At 49.2% G+C, this 15110-nt stretch overlaps 1 protein-coding gene across 1 annotated transcript in view; it reads left to right on the top strand.

Annotated features, from left to right (window-relative positions):
* FBXL2 (F-box and leucine rich repeat protein 2) overlaps positions 1 to 15110 on the top strand; it is an 838595-nt gene that overhangs the window by 673335 nt on the left and 150150 nt on the right. Inside the window, exon 12 of the mRNA XM_069613130.1 lies at positions 3141 to 3185. Within this exon, the coding sequence (XP_069469231.1) occupies positions 3141 to 3185 (45 nt within the window). The remainder of the gene's footprint in view (positions 1 to 3140; positions 3186 to 15110) is intronic.

Genomic DNA, 15110 nt, shown 5'->3' with positions numbered 1-15110 from the left:
CTTCACCATCCTGGGTGGCGAACAACCTGGGTGTCATCTTTGAATTCTCTCTCTATTCACCTCATATTGCTGACCTTGTCTATATGTGTATGTATATATTTTTGTTGATGTAACTAATTTTCTCAATCTCATGGAAATGCTGCGCACTGTTAACCGAGGGGAGGCTTGCATATTGCAAATAAGAAAAACAAACAAACAATAAATCTCACTTTCAACTCAACTCCTCGGGTACTTTATACTTTCCCTGACCTTCCCCAAAAAATTGAAAGTCTCAATAGTTATGGTTCTTTGGGGCTTCAAAGCTCGCAGACATCGAGGACAAAATTGGGGGCCTTAGAACGCGCCAAGCGAGCCGTTGCAGATGGGAGAGAAGCCAGTTTGCATTTGCACAATGAGGCGCAGTACATAGATGGATTCGAAACTTCAATTTCTCACAGATGATTTTACTACGGGATGTTGCAAAGAAAGAATGTATGCTCATTTCTAGTGAAGGTCAGCGGCTTTGATTTTCAGCTCGCGCCCTGAAGAGGCCCACAACTCGCACTGGCAGTATAAGGTTCTATTGTTTTTTTACCTTGAGAGACAGGGACCATGCCGAAAGAACTTCATTTGGAGGGGGGGTGCAATAAGGTAAGAGACGATAAGGCAAAAAATTCTGAAACTAGACCGAGTTTCATGTTAGTTCAGTATACGAAAAATCGTTGTCAAGAGCACAGTGGGATTTACGGACTGCATTACGCAGAGACACAATGGAAATTGCAAATATAATGTAAGTAACTCTTTAGACGCTTTTATACCGGAATGAAGAATTAATGAATGGATGCATGAATAAATGAATGAATGAAGAGCTAGGAAAACGTTTGTGGGATCGTCCTTGTAGCGGGCACATGGGCATGCAGGTCCACATTCCACACACATGTAGACAAAAAGTCGTTTCTCATTGTGTACTAACCTCGATTTATTTAGTTACTTTTCGCATTGATTTTAGAGCCGAACATACTCCATTGCACTATCCTTGAAAGCAAATAGTTTCAGCTCGGCCGTAATAAATAAAATGAATAATATTAATAAAGATCGGCTGGCGAGACTAATTATACATTTTATGTTTTCATAACAGGTATATCCTTCCCTACTGCTACTGCCACCAGTTTCAGACCCTGGCAGATGGTTTTTTCAACCTCCAGCTGCAGCTTCTTGTAAACAACTGCATCACTTTGATGATTTTATGGGACGATCGCCAAGGGCCCATATGCCCTTACGCGATACTAGCGGCTAGAAGCAACATATCAACCTTTACGCTGGCCTAGTGCCTACTTGATGGAACAGCCTTGCGGTTCAACATGCGACCAAAGTGCTTTTTTTAACGAAAACCAACACCCTGTGTACCATAAAGGAACAGCGCGTGACTCACGATAAACTTTTACGGATTTGCGGATAGAGATAAAAGAAAATAAATGGCATTCCGAGTTCATATGGCAATTGCTGAATATTCTATAAACATTTAATGTCAAATAAATGTACTTTACCAAATGTACAGTGTTGCTGTTTGATTTTAAAGTACAGTTTCATATTCCGAATTGTGGCGCGCTGTGTTGTGAGTTGATCTGTGTTGGTTTCCGGGTTCTGTGTGAAGTCGTGTAGAAGACGACTGGGCGCGTTTGCCTACACAGCACAGAAACGTCGCAGAGAGAGGCGGGGAATATTAATGTTTTGATAATGTCAGGCTCAGGGGCGGGGGATATGATTTAGTGCCGCAAAAGCAGGTCAGCCAGGGCGATGGGGGAAATGATAGGAATATCACAAAATGGCAGCTGCCTGATGCCTGTTTTCGTGTGCGTTTAATGGACGAAAACTCGGGTAAGGTCCATAGGAAATTTTTCTAAAATCGAGCGACTTAGGCTTAAAAACACATGGCCGACCCGTAGGGGCAATAAAAAATGTTGACCGAACCATTCCTTTAACAGCAAAAGGCTTCCTGCCGCGCCTTCTCCCACAACGCCAGCTCGGGGGAGCTCTTGAAAGACTCCCCCGAGCTGGCGTGGTGGGGGCATATGGCGCCCTGGGTGGGTGCCCCCTAAGGCCGGCTCTGGGTGGGTGCCTGTAGCTGCGGTGGCTCACTGCTCGGCAGTGCAGTACGACTTTCCTGGCCGCCACCTGCAGAACTTCTAGTGGCACTCGTTCTTTGCTCTTCTCTGCCGCCACTAATGTAATTCGTGTGATGGAGGGGCTTCTGCCTGATCGTCGGGTGCAGGTTCTCCGCTGCTGGTATCTATGTTTCACACTGGTTGCTGCTCTGTTAAATTCTCTTTCCGCTTCCTCTTTTCTGCAAGGAAAAGAAGACTGGTGAGCCAAATATGTACTGCCAACACATAAACTGGCACATGAGAAAAGGGGTAAGAATTGCCCCCTCCTATGTTGCATTCCCCCTCAGGGCCAGCACTGGCTCTGGACAAGTTTTGTGGTCAGCCTCCCACTCCCCTTTTCTCCTTCTCCCCTTCTCCCCATAATACTGGCCTTTTCACACTTAATTCACAAAGACCGTTAGGGGGACAACCAAAGGAAGTGAAAAAGTGGACATCTCTTCTCCTCACCCCCTTTGAAATGTAAAGCAGAAAGGAATCCATACTCATCCTTCTGTCCATTATTAAAAATGGTACAGTAGTAATACACGCCACTGTACAGAATCCATTTCCATCCTCCAATACTGCATGCAATAACTGTACTGGCAGATTTCTCACAACGGGGCAGAAACCAGCCATTACTGTATGCAGTGATGGGAGGTTAAAGTCTGCTATACTTCTATTCTGGTCCTAAGGTGCTCAAAGCTAGGTTAGGTGTTTGATTGCATGTTTAGGGTATTGTAAAGGCAGTCTTTGCTCCTGGTATAACATATTATTTCCTGCTGATACCTTTGTTAGGTCACTAACTATGTTGTTGTACCGGCGATCAGATGCATGATGTCAAACGCCCTGCATTGTTAATTGCCATGTTTCCCTGGGCGTGTTGCAGATATGCCTACCACATATATATACAATTTTAGAGAAATGTTTTTTTTCAAAAGTGTTTACGTAAAAATGGATTTCGCTGTGGTGTTATAGCACATGATTTAAAGGTTTCCCTATTTCTCCAATTATTTCTAGAATTGCCATGAGCTTGAAAAAATGGACCTAGAAGAGTGCGTTCTGGTGAGTTATGTAGCTTTGCCTTTTACAAAAAGAAACATAAACAAATGCTTATTTGCAGCCTTCTTCTCCCACCATTCCTTCCATTCAATGGTCCCATGTTTTTCATTGAATCCATGTCATTGAGAGCAAAATAAAATCCTCTGATCGATGGCTGCCAGCTTATAGAAACACTATGTTTATAACTACAGTGTTTTCATGCATATGCAATTTTGGAAATGTCATTTTTTTACCATATTTATGCTCTTGCTTAGAGAAAGAGAAATGCTCCTTGCGTTGTCTTATGAAGTGAAACCCTTTGATCATGCTTTAACAAAAATGTTCATCTCTTTCCTCATATACGTGGGTTGCTTTTGAAACAAGTTGAAGGATTCCATCCACTTGCCCGGGTTCAAGAGCTTAACACCTACTGTCATCTGCAGCTCCGTAGTGATCACAATATGACTCCGTTTTCTATGTACTCTTGGAAGCCTGCTTGATCATCGTGGTGCCAATAGCTATTTTTTGCTACTCTTGCTCAGCTTCATAAACATTCTTTGGAAGATAAATTTCACTTTAAAAGGCTGTAGTGCGGGGGCTCTGTAAAAGCTCCCGGCCGGTGCCACGCATCCAGCAGCAATGGCCCAGTGACCGCACGATGTTTCAGAAGAAAAGCAGCATACTCTAATGACCTATTTTTAGCGGCAGATGATGACCTATTTTTAAAGTCTGGAGTGGAGTGGAACCCGAGGAGTGAAGAGGCCCGCTTCGAAGTGGCAAGCAGAGACTGTCCCATCTCCAAAATAGCGGACATCTCAACACGAAAGCCTGAATCAGCCCGCAAAGGTGAGCGCTCACAAGCCTAAGGGGCTTCCGGGTCTCGAAAAGGCAAGGATCAGTGAGCTCACCACACCGGAGCGCTGACCAGCATCCCAGGTCGCAGAGGCGCAAACTCAAGCTATCAGGCTGCCGGAAAGTCGGCGACAGCAGCAGGACCAGGCACTTTTCCCACGCTGGATCCCTCTAACCGTGCTTCTGGAGTCTGGCCGACTTATCCAGCGAGGCGAGCCATCAGCAGCTACTGATCGCTTCCCCTGACAGTGACATCAGGGTAGAGCCCCGACTAGGTGTTCAGCGGGAAGCGCAGCCACACCAGCAATGGCACACAAGAAGCGGCCCCAGGAGTCGGGGGCTCCTGATCCAGTACCTGCCGTGGCGAGAGCCGAGGTGGTGGCACCTACAGCTGCACACGGGAACTGGGTGTGAGAGCACACTCCAGAGTTCTGCTACACCTGGCAAGGCAGCAGTCCAGGAGCAGCGCAACATCCCCCAACCCGGCAAACTTTGTGCCCAACCCAGAGCGCTCCCGCCCCAATGCACTCAGCAATGGATGTGAGCGAGGCCCGGCGGCCCCCCGCCCTTCACTAACTGCGCCCACTCAAGTGGCGGGATTATTGGAGCGGAGCCAACTGCAGCGGCGGAGATCCGGTTCGGACTCTGGGGGGTGGCCTGCACACCTCCCAGAGTCCAACGTTCCGGGGGAGCCCGCCGTCCTCCATGCCCAAAGCCACCTGCCAACTCACAGACAGCAGTCATAGAGAATGGGGGAGCGGTCCATTCTCCAATAAGCTGCTCCCACAACATACAAAGTCCGGTGCCGGCATCTCTGCAGAAGGTAAGGCGGCACTTGCCGCGCTAGTGTGAGGAAGCAACCAGACCACTGCCGCGAAAACCTGGGCTGACCTCTCCACCACAGGGGACCAATCGAAGGCAACACAGGGCCTTGAGGGACTCAGTCAAGAACCCACTGAGGTGCCATCACACCGACTAAGGCACAAGAGGGGTAGTTTAGACCCCCCACACTGCACCCAGGAAAGAGTGGTGAGTGATAAGGCGGAGAGCTGGGCAGCCGCATTCCGAAGACCCATGGGGTACAAAGACACAGCACAGCGTAAAGTGGCCTCTACCCCCCTAGAAAAGGTCTAGGGGGCAGCCAAGCAGAATGCTCTCAGCCACAAAAAGAGCGGAGCACATGGCCTAACAAGTCAGAAGGTGGCTACTGGGCCTTGGCGCACTGTGAAGACCACAGCTCAAAGCCCGCAACAAACCACCCCAAAAGCGATTAATCGGAGCCAGCAGCACACGAGTACACTAGAACACACTAGAACACAAGCACCCCCGGAGGCGCGCAGAGAACCCCCGAGCTGTCTAACCATCCTGTAAACTGCATCTACAGGGTAAACGACGGCAACAGAGCAAATAAAGCAATCTGAAACGCAAAAACAAGCCTCAAGGTTCCGTCTGACAGGGGCCTCCAATACGAGGGCCAGAGCGAGCACAACAAAATATTGAGGAACCTCAAGCCAACGAAACAGACAGATATCGCGGCTTTTCTAACAACAACACTGATGGCTGAGAAGCCGAAAAAGGGAGAGCGCAGCGAATGTATGATGTCGGGCTCCCACCCAGAAGCGGCCCCAGAACAGACGACACAAACAGTCACAATCAGATCTACAAGAACTTCTAGTGTCCATCACCAAGGAATACCAGAACAGTACTGAAGAAGTGGAAAGTAAGATCTCAACCCTGGATAAACGAGTGGGGGAAATCGAGACCAGAACAGAAGAAATAAAGACCACACTCTATGAACAGAACTTTGAAATTGGGGCAGGGGCGTACAGGGTCACAGACCTTGAGGCCAGATGTGACGCACTCCAAGCCAAACAGGAGGACGGAGAAAACAGATCTAGGTGCAGTAACATCTACCTGAGGGGGGGATCCCTACGTCAATTTCCGACGACGATCTGGGGTTCTATGTTAATGACCTCTTTCGCTTCATTATAACCCTTCCAAGCGATGCCCCACTAGAACTTGACAGGGTGCACAGAACCCGGTCAAAGCAAAACTACTCCTCTCCGCCAAATGTCCTGGCCCGCATACACTTCTACAGAGTCAAAGAAGAGATAATGCGGGAAGCCAGGAGCTCAGCCCGCATACACTTCAGAGATGCTGCTATATCTCTGTACCAAAACTTGGCAACAATAGCAAAAAGGAAAGCCCTGAAACCAATGACAGAATGGCTCAGCAAAAAGAAGATCACATATCGCTGGAGCTTCCCCACAGCCCTAACCATCACATGGGAAGGAAAACCCCGGCATATCCTCTCCCCAGGAGAGGCAGAAGGCTTTATGAACCCAGAGGCCGGAGATGAGGGGTCCGACGGAATGGCGCCTAACTCAGAAGGTGTACATCAGGATCCCCTGAAATCATGGTCCCAAATGGAGAGCCGCCGCAGAGTGCGAGGCCCCCCTTCCAAGAACAAGAAGGCCAATAATCGCTGAGGGGGATCCCCTGACGGGCCAAGGTCCAATAGTGCCCCAATACCCATTCTCCCGAGCCCAAAAGGAAGAGCTGCAATATAGGGGACCACTTTGGGCAAGGCAGGGGGTGCCACGGATCCTTCACGTTACCTAACAAGAGGGCTTCCCCTCCAATAGGGTCAGACCTAGAGAGCAGAGGAAACAATACCCACGGAGCAAACCCTGCATTTGAAAGAAGCTCAAACACCACCCGCCGGAAAGCCCACATGCTTCACTGGAATACAAGAGGCGCTATCGCCTCCAGCCTAGTTGGTTGCGTTGGCCCGGCCGGAGGCCCCGTTGGTCGAAAGCTGGACCGCAAAACCAGCTTTTTGTTTGGGGGGGAATGAAGGGTGGGGGGAGATTCAGTAGGGGGGACGATATGGGGAGACTGGGAATTACTTTGTTGGGATTGGGACCTACAGAGAGACAAGCCACGTTACAAGGCACAGACAATATCAGGAGAGACATCACGAAAAGCAATTGCACGTAACTCAAATGGCCTCCCAGGATAGGGAACTCATAATGATGACCTGGAATGTGCAAGGCCTGAACGCCCCAGGCAAAAGGAAATCAGTGGAGCGGAAGCCCTCCCAACTAGCAGCAGACATCGTCTGCCTACAAGAAACACACCTGTTACCGGCTGATGTAAAAGCGGGGTTGCCATACTTCTCAGCCGCAACCTGCCACTAACCCAGGTCACAGTTAAAAGAGACCCAGAAGGGCGATACCTACTACTGAAAGGCCTCCTAGTTGATCTGCCCATCACTCTAGCAGCAATCTACAGCCCGAACAGCGCACAAGACTGCTTTCTCCGCAATCTTCTACCAATTGTGGCAGCCTTCACCAAGGGTCGCCTATTAATCGGAGGTGACTTCAACTTAACGCCCGACCCCGACCTAGATAAAACGCTCCCTCTTACCAGGGAGGACTTCATCAAAGCACTAGCCATGGTGGAATTCCTGCGGGAAACTGAGACCATTGATGTATGGAGGCTAGTTAACAAAAAAGGGAGGGATTACACGTTCTTCTCACACGTCCATAGAGGGCACTCTAGGATTGACCTACTATTGACATCCGGCGAGCTCATTCCTTGTGAAGAGGACATACAAATAGGGCAATGGCCATATCGGATCACGCCCCAGTTACCATGCGCCTGCGGACCCTGGGCATGCCCGAACTGCTGCAAAGGCCCTGGAAATTGCAGGACCAAAACCTTGGCAGACATGGCCAGCAGAACAGAAATAGCTGGAGCTCTCGCAAACTACTTTAAGGAGAACATGACTAACAACACCTCATAGGCAATCATCTGGGACGCTATGAAACCAATGATCCGTGGGGTAGCGATTAATTGCATGGCAAGGTTCAGGTGACAAAACCAGCTACAACAAGACAAGCTAGAGAAGAGGGTCACGGAGTTGGAGAACAGCTTTAAAAGGCGCCAAACCAAAAAAAGCCAGGATCTCAAGAGAGCGAAAGCAGAATTGGAAATGAATCTGGCAGACAGCTCAGCCAGACCACTGGCCTACACCAAGCAATTTTACTACTTGAACAGCAACATGGCAAATCGCCTTTTGGTGCACAAGCTGAAGAAGCTGCACTCGCGGAACAACATCCAGTGTCTAGAAGACAGGAATGGCAGCCTACGCTATGCAAAGGCAGAGAAACTCAAACTAATGACGCAACATCATATAAAAATCATGTCCGGACTCCCAACGACCAAGCCGGCACAACTGCGATACTTGGCGTCCGCCCAAAAAGATCGGCCACACCCCCACCTGGAAGCACTGGAACGCCCAATCACAGCAGAAGTAGGAGAGACCATTTGCTCCCTGAAAATCACGGCCCCGAGACCAGATGTGTTTACAGCCCAATTCTACAAAAGGTATGCCCACATCCTGGCACCCCTTCTAGCAGACCTATTCAACTCATTCCTCAAAACGGGGTCCACAACCCCATTAATTGAGTAGTCACTGGCGCTTCTCATCCCAAATCCAGGGAAATAGAGCGACCAATTCTCTTCATACAGACCCATCACCCTGCTAAACAACGACGCTAAATTGTTAGCGAAAATCCTGGCAAGGAGATTAGCACCGATCCTCCCAGATATAATTCACCTGCATCAAATGGGCTTTATCCCGGGCCGAGCACACAAGACAACATCAGAAAAACTATAAATACAATCGAGGCAGCGAACAGAATGGGGCTGGAATTGGTAGTCTTGTCACTCGATGCGCACAAAGTGTCACGAAGTCCAGAATCCAAGGCGCAGGAGCGACGCAGTACCAACCACCCCCACTTTGGTCGTGGAGCCCGCAAGTCAGAGCTTACACGGGTTTCCTGGACCAGAGCAGGGAAGGTGGGTTAGGGTCTCGATGGTTGGATAGGTAGGGGGAATTAGGTAAACCGGATTGAGGGTGAGGTAGAGGTTATGGGTGGGAATGGGGTATTTTTGCAGGGAAAGATTGGTTGCTGCGCACTTTTGTTCTGGTGTCCTCAGCCCTTACTAACTACTTGTACATAAGCACCAATTTGCACATAAGAACATTCTTACACTGCCTAACCCTAAGTCATCAGATCAGTACAGGAGTTAGCATGCAACTTAGCTCTGGTCTTCTGTGTCTTGTCCATGAAGAGCAGTCACGTCCTTGGCACGTCTGAAAGGTTGATTTCAAAAGGTCCAAGCTAAAAGAAATTAACAAGCATTAAAACATGCCCTCTGTCATTGTCTGCATTCACCTCATGCATCTTCACTCACACTGACACACTCTAAAATGCCCTCCCTCAAGACCTGTATAGTGCTATTGCACTATGCTACGCAAGCGATCTTCTGCAAACGTGAATAAATGCACAAGCGGTCTTCCTGCAGACCCTCGTGATCAATTTGTGCTTTTAAACTGTGGTAGGTATCTCCGGTGCTGTGTTTTCGCCTCACGGGTCTGCTATGCTCTCCAAGAGGCGGAAACACCCCAAATGACAAATCACCCGTGCACAGGTTAATTTATCCCAAAAGAATGCCGCCGGCGCATTGAGCGCCGAAGTTAAGCCACTTAGCTTTTCGTAGCGGTGCAGGGGCTCTGGGGTGGCAAGCGATCGCCCCCTGCACTTCCCCCTCGATCCCCTTGGGCCCTTAGCAAGGAGAAGTACTTATCTCGTGTGGGCGAGGGGCCGGGCTGCTGCTCGGGTGGGGCTGGGCCCCTCGCGTGTAGTTTTGCTGGAGCTCCGGTCCAAACGTCTTGTCGGCATGGAGTCTCAAGCGCAAGCCCCGTGCTCGGGGCTCTGCGCATGCGCGATGGGGCGGCCGCGCCCTTCCTGGTCCCTGATTGGTCCAAAACGTCCCTGGGCATGCTGGGGATTGTAGTCCTTTGGCGCCGGCTGCTGGGAAACGCAGTCTTTAGCCTCTTTCTCCTGCACATGGGGCAAAGCAGCCTTTTGTATGGTTGCATCTTTGTTTGTCTCTCCCCACCAGTGCCCACAACAGTACCCACAACACCCCTGCACCTAGCCTGTCCTTGTCTCTGCCTACCTGAGTCCCTGACACAAAGCTTTTGACATGCTAGACTGGGGCTACATTAAGGAAACATTAAAGCACTAGGTATTCGGCCCGAACTTTGCAAAATGGATATTATCCAACTACCAACATCCCTCCACGCAACTCAAGGTGAACGGGGCTAGATCGGATAGAATCAACATAACGAGAGGTGCTAGACAAGGATGTCCACTATCCCCCCTCATATTTGCGCTCAGTGGAGCCATTTGGAAGCAGAATCAGACAAAACCCGGCAATATATGGCCTTATGGTCAAAGGAGAGTCTTACAAAGTGCCCTATACGCCGACGATGTACTACTAACGGCCACCCAGCCGGAAGAATCCATTCATGCAATTTGGCAAGAACTAGAAGCATTCAGAGAGGCATCGGGATTTAAGGTAAACTTCACGAAATCAGCATCAATGAGCATCAACATGCAGAAGATACGCTGGACAGCCCTGGAAGTCAGCTATCCGATCCCATGGGCAAAACGGCATCTCAGTTACCTGGGGGTCCAGATGGCAAGCAAAACGGAAAGAACCTACAAAATAAATTTACGCTCACTATTCACGGAGTTCCGGAAGGATCTGGCTTGATGGCAGAAGCAAGAAATGTCATGGTTTGGAAGGATTACAGCCGTGAAGATAAAACTAGTCCCAAGACTGCTCTATCATTGCCTTGCCCTTCCAGTAACAATCCAGAAGAAAGCCATCCAGAAGTTGCAGGTAGATATCCTAAGATATGTCTGGGAAGGAAAGAGATCGCGAATACCGAGGCGCATCATGCTCCGGGGGTACTGCGGTGGGCGGCCTAGGGATCCCAGATGTGATCAGATACTGACTCGTGGCTCAGCTATCGCAGGCCTTTGCATGGAAGCTGAGCGATGACCGACCCTGTTGGTTGAGGCTGGAAGAAAGTTGGTGTCAGATGCCAATAGAATCCCTACCACATATGAAAAGTTCCGGCGACCCCCCAAATGCAGGGCCCCTGGCGGCTACGAGAAACGTGGTGACGAGCTGGAAGAAAGCAGCTCGCCGCTGGAATTGCATAACCATGGTGGGCCCGCTCACCCCCATATGGGACAACCCGGAGTTCACTCCAGGCATCTCTCCAAACAGCTTTATCAAGTGGGAGGAAGGAGGACTGAGGTCATCGCAGACTTCGAGAATGGGGATCCGCTGAACTTCGAAGCCTGTAAAGCCAAATTGCAGGTCCCAGAGACGGAAAGGTTCCGGTATGCACAGCTCAGACACTGGCTATCAAGCGAGGTAGTAAGGCAAAGCGGAAGCAGGGAACTATCAGCCCTAGAGAGAACGCTCACCACCATCCCACCAAAGGGGAAAATATCCCCCTATACAACCTGCTCGACAGGACGGACCCAAGCAAGAAAGAGGGCTATATGACAAAGTGGGAAAAGGACATAGGCATAGATATCGATCTGGTGGAGTGGAGCCGCATCTGGTCACAAGTGCACAAAAGCTCTAAATGTATAACCAATAAAGAAGGGGCCTTCAAGGTGTGCTACAGATGGTACCGAATGCCGGAGATACTCAACAAATGTAACCCCTCAATTCCGAAGCAATGCTGTAGGGGATGTTCAGATAAAGGCACGTTATTTCACCTTCTATGGGCCTGTCCCAAGGCGGCACAATTCTGGAGGAGCGTCCTTGAACAAATGAAACTAATCACAGGCCTCACAATCCCGTGGGACCCAGGAATTATCTTGCTGGGGGCAACAGGCACGTGCCAATTCCCATTGACCGGACGCCTGACCGAACTGTGTTATCACCTCCTAACAGCAGCAAAAATATCAATTGCCAGGCTATGGAAAAACCCTGAGGGCCCGGCAATCCCAATGTGGTGGTCCAAGTGCTGGGACATAGTGGCAGCAGAAAGAATCACGGCTCTCCGAGTCGACAACAGGATCAAATTCTACCAAATCTGGGCCCCCTTCCTGGATTACACGCAGCAGTTCCCAGGGGTGGCAAGACAACCCCCAACCCTCCGATGGATGGAGAAACTAGACTAAAATTACCTGAAGGAGACAAAACAGAAACAGGAACTCCTGGGGCCAAAGATGAGCTCAAAGGTTATATAAATCTCTAGGCCCAGCGTCCTCAAGACTCCACATATCGGTTAAGGCTTCAGTCTTATATGTTTTATTCCCTCTGGTACATCCAAGGGATACCCTAACTCTGCAAAGGTCTTTCCCAGGTCTCAATAGGAATATTAAAGGAATATTAAAGGTTGATTGTGCAAAACCGATACCCTACTCCGTGCAGTCTCTTCTCTACTCGGTCCCTCTCTCTTCTGTCTCTGCTCTACTCCCTTTCCGATGGTGTTGATTTTACTACAGTGGTGAGGTCCTGCTCCTCGTACCTGGGGAGAGGTCATAGATATGAAATGGGTCTCCTCCTCCCACAAACCTGACATAGCATCTCCTCAGCCTTGCCTTACCCTTACTTTTGGGCCATTGCTGTAGGATGACTGCCCCAAGTTGTGATATTTCATTCAGGAAGGGTTGTTTCTCCTTCCTCTGAGTAATCCTCCTGCTGCAAGGAGAGGGATCTAGTCTGCATCTGCATGTGTTTCCTGGAGTTTTCTCTCTCTGAAGCAAAACCATCAGAAACAGGAGGTGTTATACATGTGTTGTGTGCAAAAGAAGTGTCAATGGTATCCTGTCTAGAGTGTTTGACAAGAAGGGGTTTTGGGGTTGGTTTGCGTAATGACAACATGCCATCAGGAACTTAGGTATTATAGGTTCTTCTTCACATGGAAGGATTTTGCTTCCCCTTCTGCCCCCTCAACCCTCCCATCTCCAGGTCCTTTAGTTCTGGTTGTTACCTCTTCTTCAGGAGATTGAGAAGTTGTTGGACCTGGACACAATATCGGAGGTTCTTTCTTTCAACGTCAAACCGTCTGTTTTTCCAGGTTTTTCACTATCACCAGACCAGGGTGGCATATGTGCAATCCTTGATCTTTCCCACTTCAACCTCTCCCTTCGAGAGGTTCAAGATGATCACGTTGGCCGATTTCAGCACCCAGATTATTTACTAAACTGATGGCAGCAGTGGCCTTGTTCCTTCATCTCCACAGGTACACAGTCACCTATACCTGGATGACTGGTTGGTGCCAGCCAACAGTCGGTGTGGGCGGTAGCTTTTTTGAGACTGCGGTTTGATACTCTTTGCGATATGAGACTCTGTCAATCCCAGGAAATCATCCTTTTTTTAGAACACATTTTATTATGTTTGAGAACATACATCAATCAAACCCACAGAAGCACCATGCTGGACAGAGTATTAGAAGTTCCAGGTGTGTAAAGCAGGTCAAAACATAAACACAGACACATTGCACTACAGCCCCAAACCCCGAAGAGCTCCATCACATGGCCTCCTCCCATTTGTGCCATATCTTCTGAAATATGGCCGGGCAACCCCATGCGTTGCATAGTCTCCTTTCATATGACATACACATGCTCATATCGGATACCCATTTGTTGTCAAGGAGTTCCCCCCTTCTCACCTGGGTCCATTCTTTGCTGGAGTCCTTGGTCACTGCCTTCTTGCGGACGGACCTGGTTTTGAACAAGGCTGCCTGAGTCTCTTCCGACTCAAGAGTGCGTTCAGTTTCCGGGAAGCGCATCCAGGAATCCGAGGAACTAGGAAAGGTGCAACTAGCACATGAGTCCAGGAAATAGGAGGAAAGGAAGGGGCAAGGAACGGGTAGATAGACAGGTACAAGGAAACAATACCGCGAGCTACGGGACACACGTCGGATCGCTACTTTGCAAAAGCATTGAGACGCGCGGAGCCGCGGAAGGCGTGGTCTATTAATAGAATACGTTACGTCCAGCACGTGGAGCGAGAAAGGGGTTTCATGCTGGACGACCATGTTGGGAGTATTATGGAGTGCACGCCCCGTTGTGACAAGGACAAGGAAGTCCAAAAGGGACGTGTTCTGTAGTTCATGACAGCATGCCTCCTCCGAAGACCCTTTCCTCCAGGTTTGCCCGGGTGTATGAGGTGAAATCTTCTGAGCAAGCGAGGGGCCTTGATATTATTCCCAGTTTCTTTCACTAGGAGGGTATCCTTTCCATTCAACCAGGTATTGAAGCTGGCCCCGTTTATACCTGGAATCGCAAATCCGGGATACCTCATATTCCAGTTGGTTGTCGACGAGCAGAGGAGGAGGTCTACAGGATTTCCGGGAGGATGGAATGTAGGGTTTCAATAAGGAGGTATGAAAAACTGGATGAATTTTCTTCCAGGAGTCTGGTAGTTTGATCCGGTATGAGACGGGGTTAATAATTTCCTTGATGGGAAATGGACCATAGTACCGGGGAGCCAATTTGTTTGGTCGTAGATGTCGGGGTAGTGATTTTGATGACAACCATACTTGGTCACCGACTGCATAAGAGGGGCCTGGTCTTCTTTTGGAATCCGCATATCTCTTGGTCTGCGTTCTGGCCTTCTCTAAGTATTCCTTGGCCTCCTCGTGTATGTTGACAAGGGTTTCGATCCAGGAGTCAACAGTAGGTACCGGTGTAGAATGAGGAAGAACAGAGGGTAAAACCAATGGATGGAACCCTTGACTACAATAAAAAGGACTGGTTTTGAGCGCTGAATGTTCGGAGTTGTTGTAGGCGAATTCAGCAACGGGTATCGGGAGTGACCAGTCATCCTGGACCTTGGTGGCGAAACATTGAAGGTACTGTTCCAGGGTCTGATTCGCACGTTCTGTGGCTCCGTTGGTTTGGGGGTGATAACCTGAAGAGAGGGCACTTTGAATTCCCAGAATTCGACAGAGATGTTTCCAGAATTGTGAGACGTATTGAGGTCCTCTATCAGATATGATCTTGGAAGGAAGTCCATGCAGGCGGAATATGTGTTCCAGAAAGATTCCAGCTAGTTCGGAGGAGGATGGTAATTTACTGAGGGGCATAAAATGAGCCATATGAGTGAACAAGTCTATGGTAACCATGATAGTAGTGTATCCTCAAGATGGTGGTAGTTACACAATGAAGTCTGTAGCGATGAATTCCCATGGCCTAGTTGGTT

The sequence above is a fragment of the Ambystoma mexicanum genome, chromosome 5p (assembly GCF_040938575.1).
Source record: "Ambystoma mexicanum isolate Mex_15411 chromosome 5p, UKY_AmexF1_1, whole genome shotgun sequence".
In the NCBI taxonomy this organism is placed as follows: domain Eukaryota; kingdom Metazoa; phylum Chordata; class Amphibia; order Caudata; family Ambystomatidae; genus Ambystoma; species Ambystoma mexicanum.
Note: the sequence above shows the minus strand (reverse complement) of the source record. Positions and strands in the feature narration are given on the sequence as shown.